Source organism: Oncorhynchus nerka, linkage group LG20 (genome assembly GCF_034236695.1).
Source record: "Oncorhynchus nerka isolate Pitt River linkage group LG20, Oner_Uvic_2.0, whole genome shotgun sequence".
NCBI classification, from domain to species: domain Eukaryota; kingdom Metazoa; phylum Chordata; class Actinopteri; order Salmoniformes; family Salmonidae; genus Oncorhynchus; species Oncorhynchus nerka.
The window spans coordinates 41,768,390-41,782,544 of record NC_088415.1 but is presented as its reverse complement, the minus strand read 5'-3'; the positions used below and the strand labels follow the sequence as shown (position 1 = coordinate 41,782,544).

Here is a 14,155-nt window from a genome sequence, read left to right as displayed (position 1 = left end):
ATTTCTAACGTTACGAGTTGACTAGCTACGCAGTTGAAATAATAAGGGTGGCCAACAGTTAACTAAACATAGCTAGCTATGTTTAGTTATCTTGCTAAGCATGTAACGTTAGCTAACTTACGCTAGCAGAGAGTACATTCAAGTCGTTTGCTAACTAGTCGATGTAGCGGTAGTTATAGTTAGCTAATTTAGTCAGTGTAGCTAACGCGTTAGCGATTGGCCATCCTTAATCAACTAGTTAGCTCATGTTAGCATTAAAGGTCAGGGAAATTGATTCGTCAAATAGCTGTTATGTTACTCAACCAAACAACTCACCTTACAATGTGATGGTTGTGTCTTCATACATCATATTACAATCCATTTTGCAGCAGGCTACACAGTTAAATAGTTGATGCTGGTCTCATTTTACTTAGCGGGTTAGCTAAAGCTACCCGGCTGGAGAAGGAGGTGAGTGGGGGAAGTGCACAGCGGTTGGCACGGCAGGCTGGATAACTAGCTTAGCTAGCCAGCCAGCCACGGTCGGAGCTGGAGAGGCAGAGTTGATACAGTTGCTAAAACGCTATGAAAATAATTCAAATAAAAGCAACGGTCGAAAATTCTGCAATTGTAATCCTCCGGGAAAATGCACAATGAATATCGATGTTCCGAAACATAGGTGGAGAATGTTCAGTAGTTGATGCTAACTAAATTAGGTAACTGGCTAACGACACTAGCTTCTCAGCAGCTTGTGCTGGTCCGGAGATTACAGTACATTTGCATCCGATATTCGATCCAAAATTAGGCAATATCTCGATTTATTAGCTTGCTAAACTTTCAGGCAATATTTGAAACAATGTTTAAGACACTTGACGCCTTGAACGTTAGCTAGCTAGCTACTCTTGTCCGGATCACTTTCACTTAGACTTCATTGAACAAATCCACACGAGTGTGCTCCGTCAAGTGGCTAGCTAAATTAGCAGCTAGCAAGCTAATAACAACAACGTCAAACATCTCAAGTCTGGAAGGGAGGACATTTGCATGCGCAACTCCAAATTGCTGGCTGTATAGCTAGCTAGGTTAGCTCAAAGCCAACAATGTATCTAACTTTTTCAGAAATATAATATTTTAGTGGATAGTTTATCCTAATTTTACAAAAGAAGTCGGTGTGTGGCAGATTAGTAATGTGTTTAAAGGGATGGAAATTTTGGAAGCCATTATTTTTACACCATAATGTCAGATCATCTGACTGAGACCAATGTCAATTACTACACACGAAGCAAAACTGTGAAATCAATAATGGAATTTGATTGCTTTGGATATGTTGAAGAGTTGAGGAAGATAGCTCATTGTCTGAAAGGTTATTGTATTCCACACATGGTATAATTGCCTCTTTCTCTCACTGATACTCAGATTAAGTCCTACTTCTCCAGGTAGGCTTCTTGCCTTGAATGACCCCTTCACTCCTCCCAGAGTCCCAGTATGCTACTGTCCTGATAGCATTGGCCTATAACGGTCTGCATCTCCATGGTGATTCCTGTACCCTGGCCATGCACTACCATGCCATTGTCCATGAACATGGCAACAATGTTCTGCAGATCTAGCATGTTATTCAGAGGAATCAATCAACCTAATTCTGCCCCATTCACTTAGTTCCAAGTATGAATGATCAAGTGCTCTCTCACTGGTCTACACCATTGCAACTCCCTCTTGGCTATAATTTACTTGCTTGGACCAATAAGTGTCTTCAGCCCGTACAGAATGCTTATTCTGGCCATTTGGTCCTTCCCCTACTGAGTTCTAGGTAGATAGGCATCACTGATTCATCTTTTCTGAATGTGTGCATCAAATTCAAGGCCCTGATTCTATATCTTGGTCCTCACAATCACACATACACTGAATGCAAACAAACACATCTCAACATTCACTCCTGAGTCCTGATACAGGGCACGGGAACGTGTTCATGTCCCACAGCTGTTCACCATACTGAATTTTACCCTGATCATTCGTTATTGAAAATGTCTGTTCGTTTTGTTAATGAATATGCCTAAATCACTGCACTGCAGGCTGTCCAACGTTCTATTGAAAGACCTGCTATTCTCTCAGATCAGACTAACAGTTTGCCTGTGAACTAACTAACCATGTATGGTTAGTTGGTTGTGCTGGTTTGGTTTTCATAACTAAAAAGCTGTTTTAAAATAGGCTGGTGGCCCTGACTGGATTACCAAACTCCTATTTGGCTTTAGCAGGATTGGATTGGATTTTGGAAGGCCAGGACTGGTTGGGATTCTGTGATAATCTGTGACACTGTGCTGTGATTGGTCAACAATGGTAAAAGGTGGGTGGTATTATATTATTGGGCTTCTCCCATTGGTCTGATTTGATCTGTCTGTGCATCCCATCTGCCCCTTCTATCTCTGCAAGGATAATCCCCTGGATAGAATACCTCCACAGCTGTCTACTACCCAACGCTAACCAGAACAATGACATTCAGCTTGTTCCTTTTTATTTAGTTTCGAACACCTTTTACCTCCCCAACCCTATTACTCTATTCCCCTCTCTCTCTCTATGATTTCCAAAACAAACACCGCTCTCAACAATTAGGCTATCCCTTCTTCTAGTCCATCTTAATTAAAGTGCATTTATTGAGTATACAGAATGAGGCTAAATGAGGATGGAGCCCTTACCTGGACTGGATAACTCATTGCTATGCAATTAAATTAGTGCATTTTATTTACATTCCTGTTTTATTAATAACAAATTACTAGTGTAATTATGGCATTATTACACAGGTATAAGAGCAATAGCTAAAAAAGACTGTGAAGTACATATAATCCACAAGCATGATTTCAGGTTCTCCACAAGGGGGTGTATAACCTTTGAATTATTTGTCTTGGGATAAACACTGTGTGTGTGTGTGTGTGTGTGTGTGTGTGTGTGTGTGTGTGTGTGTGTGTGTGTGTGTGCTGATAAAGGAGCTGAGAAGAGAACATTTCAAGATAAATAAATGAGACAAATAAGACAAGGGACTGGTTTGTTCATGGTACAAAGGAGAATAAAAACGTGGACTTAATAATTAACCCTCAATTTACCGGTACTACATGCGCTATTAACAAGCTGCACATACACTTGTAAAATATTTGGAGAATTGGAACATAGAGATTCCATTTCCCAGGAGCCAGGATGGAGAATATGATTAAGATAAACAGAGAGAGAGAGAGAGGTCAGCATGGGAGAATATTAAGTCTGTCTGGGTTTCTTATTAACTACTGTCGACTACGCCAACAGTCCTGCTGGATATCTGAGGTTTAACCCGCTCTGCTAAATTACACAGGCACCAAGACATAGTTCCCACTGTCGACCGGAATCTCCAAAAATGACTATAGGTCTTGGTCAGATTTCTCCTGTACATGCAATTTGTAACCCAAATCCTAGCAGAGGCGGAAAGATTTAACAGAGAATCTATATTCACAAGCAGGATTATTGTTTTGCAGGGTTTACATTACAAAATAATACAATGATTGTTTTGTTAAATCAAAGGCACTATAACAAATAACAAGTGAGGCTATAGTTATAATAATTCAAATACAATGAACAAAAATATAAATGCAGCAATTTTCAAAGATTTTACAGAGTTCATATAAGGAAGACATTCAATTGAATTAATTAATTAAATCAAATCAAATTTTATTTGTCACATACACATGGTTAGCAGATGTTAATGCGAGTGTAGCGAAATGCTTGTGCTTCTAGTTCCGACAATGCAGTGATAACCAACAAGTAATCTAACTAACAATTCCAAAACTACTCTCTTATACACAGTGTAAGGGGATAAAGAATATGTACATAAGGATATATGAATGAGTGATGGTACAGAGCAGCATACAGTAGATGGTATCGAGTACAGTATATACATATGAGATGAGTATGTAGACAAAGTAAACAAAGTGGCATAGTTAAAGTGGCTAGTGATACATGTATTACATAAGGATGCAGTCGATGATGTAGAGTACAGTATATACGTATGCATATGAGAAGAATAATGTAGGGTAAGTAACATTATATAAGGTAGCATTGTTTAAAGTGGCTAGTGATATATTTACATCATTTCCCATCAATTCCCATTATTAAGTGGCTGGAGTTGGGTCAGTGTCAATGACAGTGTGTTGGCAACAGCCACTCAATGTTAGTGGTGGCTGTTTAACAGTCTGATGGCCTTGAGATAGAAGCTGTTTTTCAGTCTCTCGGTCCCAGCTTTGATGCACCTGTACTGACCTCGCCTTCTGGATGATAGCGGGGTGAACAGGCAGTGGTTCGGGTGGTTGATGTCCTTGATGATCTTTATGGCCTTCCTGTAACATCGGGTGGTGTAAGTGTCCTGGAGGGCAGGTAGTTTGCCCCGGTGATGCGTTGTGCAGACCTCACTACCCTCTGGAGAGCCTTACGGTTGAGGGCGGAGCAGTTGCCGTACCAGGCGGTGATACAGCCCGCCAGGATGCTCTCGATTGTGCATCTGTAGAAGTTTGTGAGTGCTTTTGGTGACAAGCCGAATTTCTTCAGCCTCCTGAGGTTGAAGAGGCGCTGCTGCGCCTTCTTCACGACGCTGTCAGTGTGAGTGGACCAATTCAGTTTGTCTGTGATGTGTATGCCGAGGAACTTAAAACTTGCTACCCTCTCCACTACTGTTCCATCGATGTGGATAGGGGGGTGTTCCCTCTGCTGTTTCCTGAAGTCCACAATCATCTCCTTAGTTTTGTTGACGTTGAGTGTGAGGTTATTTTCCTGACACCACACTCCGAGGGCCCTCATCTCCTCCCTGTAGGCCGTCTCGTCGTTGTTGGTAATCAAGCCTACCACTGTTGTGTCGTCCGCAAACTTGATGATTGAGTTGGAGGTGTGCGTGGCCACGCAGTCGTGGGTGAACAGGGAGTACAGGAGAGGGCTCAGAACGCACCCTTGTGGGGCCCCCGTGTTGAGGATCAGCGGGGAGGAGATGTTGTTGCCTACCCTCACCACCTGGGGGCGGCCCGTCAGGAAGTCCAGTACCCAGTTGCACAGGGCGGGGTCGATTAGGACCTAATCTATGGATTTCACATAACTAGGAATACTGTTGGTCACAGATACCTTTTTTTTTTTTAAAGGGACGTGGATCAGAACTAGTAAGTATCTGGTTTGACCACCATTTGCCTGATGTAGCAGGACATATCCCCTTCGCATTGAGTTTATCAGGCTGTTGATTGTGGCCTGTGGAATTTTGTCCCACTCCTCTTCAGATGTGCAAAGTTGCAGGAATTGGAACACGCTGTTGTACCCGTCGATCCAGAGCATCCCTAACTTGCTCAATGGGTGGCATGTCTGGTGAGTATGCAGGCCATGGAAGAACTGGGATATTTTCAGCTTTCAGGAATTGTGTCCAGATCCTCGCGACAAGGGGCCGTGCATTATCATTCTGAAACATGGGGTGATGGCGGGGGAGGAATGACACGACAATGGTCCTCAGGATCTCGTCACAGTATCGATGTGCATTCAAATTGCCATCGATAAAATGCAATTGTATTCGTTGTCTGTAGCTTATCCCTGCCCATACCATAACCCCACCGCCACCATGGGGCACTCTGTTCAAAACGTTAACACCATTCCTGGAGTCAGCATGCAAATTGCACACTTCCTCAAAACATGAGACATCTGTGGCATTGTTGTGTGACAAAACTGCACTTTTTAGAGTGGCCTTTTATTGTCCCCCAGCACAAGGTGCACCTGTCTAATGACCATGCTGTTTAATCAGCTTCTTGATATGCTACTGCAGTCAGGTGGATGGATTATCTTGGCAAAGGAGAAATACTCACTTAACAGAGATCTAAACAAGTTTGTGCACGAAATTTGAGAGACATTTCTTGGATCTTTTATTTCAGCTCATGAAACATGGGACCAACACATTTACATGTTGCGTTTTATAAATTGCTACATTTATATATTATGATTCAGAAAGTACAAAAAATAAATATTTTATTGTTTCTGGTACATACTCATATTTCCTCATTGTTTTAGAATAATAAAGTATATAGGAAAACCACATTGTCTGTTGACTTATAGATGTTATCTCAATTAGATACATAAGCAATGGGTTCTTGACAACACACAGACGTTTTATGCTGATGCAGTAGTTATTATGGCGAGTTCATTTCTCTCAGGAATTAACTTGTGTAGAAGCATTTTATGACACATTTTAAGCATTACCTTTTGAAGACGAGACGATTCTTCATTCACCATAACCAGACAACCGTTAACACATTTAATGAATGTAAAAGAGGAGGTACAATGTGAATATATAAATACATTACGATGCAAATACCGGTGAGTAAGATGCAAATACGCCCTTTCAGTGCATAAGGTTTAAAATGAGGTTGCAGCAGTAAGAGATGGGGCAAAAGAATATGAGCGTTATAGTGGAAATGTATCTCGGTAGGACACGGTGTAAATGTAACTACAGTGTGTTTTTATATTAGGGATGAAATGTCTCCGGGTCTAGACAGATCTGTCCAAGCCGGTGTAGCAGCCTAGCATACCAGTGCACACTCAGAACTTTATCTGGCACGGAGTCACAGTTCCCTCCCTCAATGTCTCTGTTTCTGGGTACAGAGGTCCAATGACTCTGTCTGTCGGAAGTGTTTGTATTCACATACACGCCTGGGCTGCTGAGGTTCTGATTCCCCCAAACTCTCAGGCTCTTCTGGTGAGTGTTGCAGGGACTGGGCGGCGTCTCCGTGTGCCCTCTCTCTGCTTCTGTGACCCGCGCCCCCTGTGTGCCCTCCCCCCGAACTAGCTGGATGACCGAGAGCAGCAGTCTCAGAGGCCCAAACGCCCAGTGTGCCAGTCTATGGTCCTCTAGAAGTGCATAGCTGGATGCCAGCACCCCATCCACAAACAGAGTGCCGTGTTCAGTCAGGGGTGCGTAAACTCCCACCCCTTCCTCCTGTGATACCGAAACGACCCGAGATGGTTGTAGTCGACCGTCTGCTCCATGGACGAGTACATAGTCTCCCCGTTTGGCTCTACTGGCGAACCGAGCCTGGTACTCACTGTGGTGGAGTTTGTAATGGGGGGCCAGGAAGAGCAGGTGGTGGGGAGTGAGGGCAAGGCGGTGGCCATCTTGTGTGGCCAGGACGAGGAAAGTGGACCTGCTCTCATGGTCCTGGTGTAGCAATAGAAGGACACGGCTGAGGACGACGTGTCCTGACTCAGACAGGGCCAACACTCTGTCTCCAGGCTCCAGGGACGCCAGGGTCTTCTGTCCGCCTCCGGCTACACTCACCCGGGCCCAGGCGGGGAAACAGCCCCCTTTCTCCACTGCCACGGAGTGATCTGAAGAGAGGAATCCAAGTCAATGGAGAAAGGCTTCAGATGACTGAAACGCTCTATTTCCTTGATGTGATATAATAAGATTCAGATGAATAATGTTATTATATTAATCTTAATCTATAATATATGATTGTGTGTGTGGGTGGTGATGTCTGTCGTGTTAAATATGCCGATTATTAGCCCTACTTGACTTACCAGCTTTGACAGAGCAGTGCACATGGTGCTTGGACTCATAGTACACAAAGTCGAAGCCAGCCTCCACAGCCAGCTGGGCTAGCATGCCGTACTTGTCTAGGACGCGGTCCGACGTTGTGATGTCCACGGCCCTCCCCTCATAGTGAAGAGAGTCAGGGGGGTGATGGCCATCCTCATCCCAGGCCTCTGTCACCCTCAGCTTTGTCCCAGGCCAGTGGTTCATCACCGCTATGGCCAGCTTGTTGAGGCAGTCCTTACAGCGCTGAGGGACAGGGAGAGAGGGATGGAGAGGCATTGAAGGAATCAAATATGATACTATTCAATACAATGCTACTGATAAGAGTAAGGGTTTATTTGGAGCAACACTTATATATACTGTATGAGTTTGAAAAATAAACACCGACAGAGTAGAGAATATGCCCTCACAATAACTACAGTGTATATATACTGTATGAGTTTGAAAAATAAACACCGACAGAGTAGAGAATATGCCCTCACAATAACTACAGTGTATATATACTGTATGAGTTTGGAAAATAAACACAGACAGAGTAGAGAATATGCCCTCACAATAACTACAGTGTATATATACTGTATGAGTTTGAAAAATAAACACCGACAGAGTAGAGAATATCACAATAACTACAGTGTATATATACTGTATGAGTTTGGAAAATAAACACCGACAGAGTAGAGAATATGCCCTCACAATAACTACAGTGTATATATACTGTATGAGTTTGGAAAATAAACACAGACAGAGTAGAGAATATGCCCTCACAATAACTACAGTGTATATATACTGTATGAGTTTGGAAAATAAACACAGACAGAGTAGAGAATATGCCCTCACAATAACTACAGTGTATATATACTGTATGAGTTTGGAAAATAAACACAGACAGAGTAGAGAATATGCCCTCACAATAACTACAGTGTATATATACTGTATGAGTTTGGAAAATAAACACAGACAGAGTAGAGAATATGCCCTCACAATAACTACAGTGTATATATACTGTATGTCAATAGTCATTCATTTTCAACATGATTGCTTTCAATTCAATTAGCCCTCATATTCTCATGAGAATTACGAGGCTGTTGACAAGTAGTTTCAGCGTAATGTAGATAGCGACTCTAGGACTATCGACATGTACGAAACCCCTTCGAGCTGAGGCAACAGAGACGGGTTGAATCATTCATTAACGGGAGAAATGGCACTGCTTGAGACCGAACGTGGCTGTGAGCCCTCTGTCTACCTCACCCACTGTGATTGTTCACTCAGTCACATTCAACCCCTTGTAAAAGCAATACCGAATAAAACAACACCTCAGTAACTGACTGTAATTCCTATCACCTCTGCCTAGATTATAGAATAACTTTGGTAACGTTTGTCTCCGTTGACATCATCAGAATTTCCCCTCCTGTGTTCAGTGGTTGTAAAGGCCATTGCCGCCCTTCTCCAACCTTTCTCAAACAATCAGCATAAGAACACAAAGCTACTGTAGCCATTCTAGAACATTCCTTGGCCTTTTTCTGCAGGGTGAGGGAATAATCAAGGCCGTTCTCTAGTTCAGAAGGTTTTAGTCATGGTGTCTTTTGTGTCACCTTGGAGACATTTTGATCAGAAATGTGAACATCATGACTCTTACCCTCAGTGATGCATACGGTATTATGTTTGAATGTCACACAATAGCAGTTTGCGAGATGTCACGTCAGAGGCTACATCTAGGCTTTTACGCATCGGCTCCTGAAAGTTCCAATTACCAGCGAGTTGGAACAGAGAGGGGTTTTTTTTAACCATATTTCAGAGCGAGAGAGTCAGATAGCAAGAGAGATGCTGAACAGCGAGGAGGCCAGGTTCAGACTAAGTGAGAGGGCAGAGAGAGAGAGAGAGAGGGGAGGAATGTATGGGGCATGCACTTGAGAGTGTGACAGCCCGAGTGAGAAAATAACGAGGGACAAAAAACAAACTGGCTCCATTTTTCTCGCCATGCCATTGAAGAGAGGCGATTCATTGTTATTGAACTACAATAGTGGGCTTTTCCGACGGTGCCATTACTTCAGCAGGCGAGAATTTTGTATAGGCGACCCCTCTGAGTGTCAAAACCCTACACAAAGAACGTCTTTCACATCTGGTCAGAGAGAGGGGCACATGCACACATACTGTACACACACATGCACACACACGCTGGTCCTCAGACTGGGCATCAGAAGGGTATGCACACACTGGACCACAGATTTCCTTCACAAATACTGTACAATCATTCAAAAAAAAGGAAGGAACATAGATTCACATCATACACAACCAGTCAGGAGCCAACAAAGGACTCCAAGCATCACCACACCAGTGTAGAGTAGCCTACTTTGATAAGAAACGTTGTTATGCTCAATTGTGAAGGATGGTATTGATGTTCCTAATGACGGTGCATTTTAAGAAATCTGACAACTAGTTTGAAGATTACAGCAGACCTATTGTACGCTTGAAGTATCCCACGACCTCTTGTAGCCTATTATTCATCGATTCTCACTTGACATCAGAAGTTGAGAATACAACCAAACGGGGTTCTTCGGATGTCCCCATAGGAGAACCCTTTGAAGAACACCTTTTGGTTCCAGGTAGAACCCTTTTGGTTCCAGGTAAAATTCTACTTGGAACCAAAATGGGTTCTTCTATGGGGACAGCTGCAGAACCTCTTTGGCATCCTTTTTGTCCGGAGAGTCTTCCAGCCATTTGAGAGCAATAACAATATGTCTATTGTTCCTCAACTCAAAATGCCAACATCACACTGTGGCTTCCTTGATATTCTAAAGAGGTCAGCTACAAGATATGAGAGAGGTCTGTGTTCCTGTGACTGTCTCTCAACTCCTGTTCGCCAGTCCTGATAATATTTGAAATGTTCATACTGCATACCTGACGCTAATGTACACTATGCAAGGTTACCTGGCTGGCCTCACCTATGAATCCCTCCTGGTAAGCACACACGGAGCAGGCAAGTGGAACCAGAGGAATCGTTTTATTACCAAGCAACAAAGACTTTGGTTAAAGATTAAGGGGAAATGATCACGGGTTGGAGCGCATTCTCCAGAGAGTCATATTAAATTACATCCTGATCCCCCCCCCCCATCTTATTAAGATAGAGGGGAAGTGTGAACTTCTTTTTCATCAAATAGATCCAGTTCCGGGCGTCCATTTTTAAAAATTCACATCAGAATACTGTGAGTAACTTGTCTAATACAGAGGCCTTGACAGTGAATCCACTATTGGATCAACTTTTCATGAGGTAATTAAAATTGTAAATGTAGGGATGACACACAGATAAACTGATGTTCATTTAATAACCAGTTTATCAGATGACTAGAGAAGAGAGCAACACGTACATCGGTGTATACCACCACCTGCTGTAGTTAATCAATCATCCAGTAGGGGGATTTCCCCTATGAGCTGCCACAAGGAACCAGCTTCACTGCACTGAAGGAATATCCTCCATCTATGATATTATGATAGGGACCTACTGGCCTGTCTAATACTAACTACATTACTTTACCAGGGCCGCACAGTCACGAGTGACCAGTGAGTTACAAGGGTCAATGGAAAGTGCACCAAGTGGGTCTGTCACCTTGGAAGTGATCCCACAGTAAATGTAATATAAAATCAAACTTAAACCTGGAGATAATTGAACTAGATTAACCATTACACACTGTCTGAACCAGTTGTACCTTATACTGACCACACTTACTGTACACACAGTCTTCAACATGGATGAAGTGAAACGGCACCAAGTGGGTCCCATGGGGCACAGAAGCAGTTACAGTTTGTGTACAATCAGATAATTGAACTTGGCTAACCATTACACACACACACACACACACTGTCTGAGCCAGTCTCTGAATAACCAGTCTTACCTTGGTCATGAAGCGGTCAGCAAGGGTTTTCTCCTCATCTTTGAAGATGATATCAGGGTTGTAGTTACACACCAGTTCATTAAAGCGTTCTGAGTTGCGTGTGATCTTGCCCTCTGACCTCCCACTGGCACCCAGGTTGTTCTCAGAAAGTTTGGGGAAGTAGGTCTTGTAAGGCATGGGGGTGAGTTTCCTGGACCTATGGCGGAAGCCGTACCCAGGGCCTGGCCCGCACCCCTGGACCATGGAGCTCCATGTGAAGATGGTGAGCAGGCCAAGCCATGCCAGGCTTACCCACCAGGAGGACACCTTCATTGGGGAGAGTTCTGGGTCTGGGTCCCTAGTATGACTGACCTACCGTGCCCGCTGAGCAAGCCCCGCTTCAGGCACCTGATAGCATTTGAATGATGGTGGTCAAATCTTGGTGGTGGTCCATTCTAGATCATGGGATGTAATGGAGTTATAATGTTTCTATAGAGAAAGTTTGGCCATTATGGATCAGAATCCACACCGAAAGTATATAAACTAATTTCTTCTGTAAAACCCATGTTGATCCTTTAAATTAACTTCATAGTTAATACATTCTCTACTCACTACTGTATTTTTTTAAAATTATCTTTCTAATGTAGTTTGTTTTGTTAATTGTTTCTCCTTAATAATTTGACATTTAAACTATTTTCCTTTCCAGAATGTTCATCCTTTTATTCTGTTCACAATTCATGAAAAAGAAATAGATCTCATCCTTATCCGTTGTTGGAGGTAGGCTACCTGTTACCAAGCAGGTGTTTCTTGCGTCCAGTCACCCTACCTACTGCCTCTCTCTCCAGTCCCCGGGCACTTCAGTAGCGATGCGCAAACCTGACTCGCACCTCACTTCTGCTTGTCTGTGAAATATCTGCCCTGCGAATTCTCAGTGGCGTTCTATGAACCTCATCCCATGTCTGCCTTCAGCAATGCACCTCGAGAGGTTTTGTCCGTCTACTTGTCTCTCGTGTCTCGTTGAAGCGCTCCTGTCCGCGGTGCCCCAGCCATTGGGTTCTTATTAGTGTGTGGACCAGTTTGCCCTCCCTTCCTATGCGCTCTCCCACTTCGAAAGCACACGCCTCCAATTCAAGTTTACAAGCGATACATGATTAGCCCACTTACGTTATTGCCGGACTTCGTTGTTATACAGTAGGTGTCCGGGATTTTCCCCTCTAGAGGCAGAGATTAAGATAACCTCGTATAGGCCTACGCATTATGGTGATGTTGGTAACTTATTATGTACATTTGTAGAGGTGAACCAGTGGGACTACTAGCCTACTTGTTCCAGTTTTAGATTTGAAGTAAAACTCTGATATGTCTAACTTTCCGACATCAATAAGCATCCTGATATCCCTATAAACTTGATATGCTTTTTGTCCACAGATCATCATTGGAGGGATTCCCCACCACTGTTATCACTCTCTTATTGGTTTATTAAAGCCTAGATGGAAGGTTAAGCGTGTCCATTACAGAAAGGCTGAGTAAGAGCAGGAGAAAGTCACTCCAGTCCTATATCTGCCACACACACACACACACAACTGTCTCTCTCAGACTTCCAGAGTTGCCTTCCTTTGTTTTCTGAGACCCAGGTTGACACTGTGGCCCCCCCAGCCCTCCTCAGACCCTGAACCCAGCTCACCCAAGACACCGGCCCCAGCCACTGCTAGCTATACCAGCATATTATTTTTATCCATCGCCGAACAATAGCTGGGAGTCATAAAAAGGGGAAAGATACTGTCACAATGAAAAGGGGTGATTAAGAAATGCTAAATGTCAGTATCTCCACGGGTCTCATACCTCTTATTATTTATAGAATATTAAATGAACAGGTTAGAGGTCAGAGGCCATAGTGTGTCATTACCAGATCCTTCCAGCTTCCTGGAAAATTTCCTGAACACTGTTTGCCAGTGGATACATTATACTGGCTGTACAATACTGCTGTACTATAATGCCCTGTGCTGCCTCTAACAACAATTTAGTCTTTCAGCACATTGTGTATGACCCCCATAGATATTGATACATCACTTTCATGTGCCTCTCATTCTTTTCCGGCATGCAAAAGGTTATTTCAACCAGATACAGAGACATTTTATGTAATAGGTATCAATCACACAAACAGTCACAGGATAATAGTGAATATAGTACAGTTGTGATTTCTCTGAATTGTCAAATGGATATGATAGACAAACTGAGATGGAGCTACGGGCCAAAGAGGGAACGCAAGGGACGTTGGTTGGAGAAGATGTTGAAGGAATGGAAGTCAGGGGATTGCCAACTCCATCTTCCTGTCCTTATGATCAACATGGAGGAAAGTCCAGGGCTGGACCGTCTGGGCCGAGACGCGCCTATGAGAGATATCACAGTACACAGTGACAAGTGTAGGGAATGCCACAGTCCGGCTCAATCAAAAGAAGAAACTCCTTTCATATGAACCAAAACAAATCAGCGATATTGATATTGTTTTTTTTTTTGGGGGGCGTGGTTGGCAAAAAGAAAAGTGACTTCATCTCATCAGACATTAAAAGGAAGAGGAAGGAAGCAAACATCTGTGTGTTTTGAGATGGAAATAAAGTAATTATTATTCGTTTTTATTTTGGGGGTTGTGGTGGTGCCCCTCCCTCTCTCTATGCCCTCCCTCCTCCTGGCTCTTAACAGGCTCGATCACTCCCCCAGCCCAGTTCAGGATGGGAGTATATGG

The 14,155-nt window shown here is 43.3% G+C and overlaps 2 protein-coding genes across 2 annotated transcripts in view; both read right to left on the bottom strand.

Annotated features, from left to right (window-relative positions):
• The window catches only part of kmt2d (lysine (K)-specific methyltransferase 2D), a 41,771-nt gene extending 40,841 nt beyond the window's left edge, over window positions 1–930 (bottom strand). Inside the window, 1 exon segment of the mRNA XM_065005508.1 lies at window positions 316–930. The gene's annotated coding sequence lies outside the window, so the exon portion shown is untranslated.
• Window positions 931–5,855: 4,925 nt separating this feature from the next.
• Window positions 5,856–12,497, bottom strand: dhh (desert hedgehog signaling molecule). Its single transcript, XM_029622664.1, has 3 exons — window positions 11,437–12,497; window positions 7,531–7,792; window positions 5,856–7,338 (listed from the first exon to the last, which is right to left on the bottom strand). The coding sequence occupies exons 1-3, from the start codon at window positions 11,746–11,748 to the stop codon at window positions 6,479–6,481; spliced, it is 1,434 nt and encodes a 477-aa protein (XP_029478524.1). The 5' UTR covers window positions 11,749–12,497; the 3' UTR covers window positions 5,856–6,478.
• Window positions 12,498–14,155: the final 1,658 nt, after the last annotated feature.

Coding starts and splice junctions, on each gene's coding strand:
- dhh (XM_029622664.1), bottom strand. CDS start 11,748: ATGAAGGTGTCCTCCTGGTGGGTAAGCCTGGCATGGCTTGGCCTGCTC. Junction 7,793..11,436: donor CTGACCGCTTCATGACCAAG/GTAAGACTGGTT, acceptor CCTGTCCCTCAG/CGCTGTAAGGACTGCCTCAA. Junction 7,339..7,530: donor GCACTGCTCTGTCAAAGCTG/GTAAGTCAAGTA, acceptor TCCTCTCTTCAG/ATCACTCCGTGGCAGTGGAG.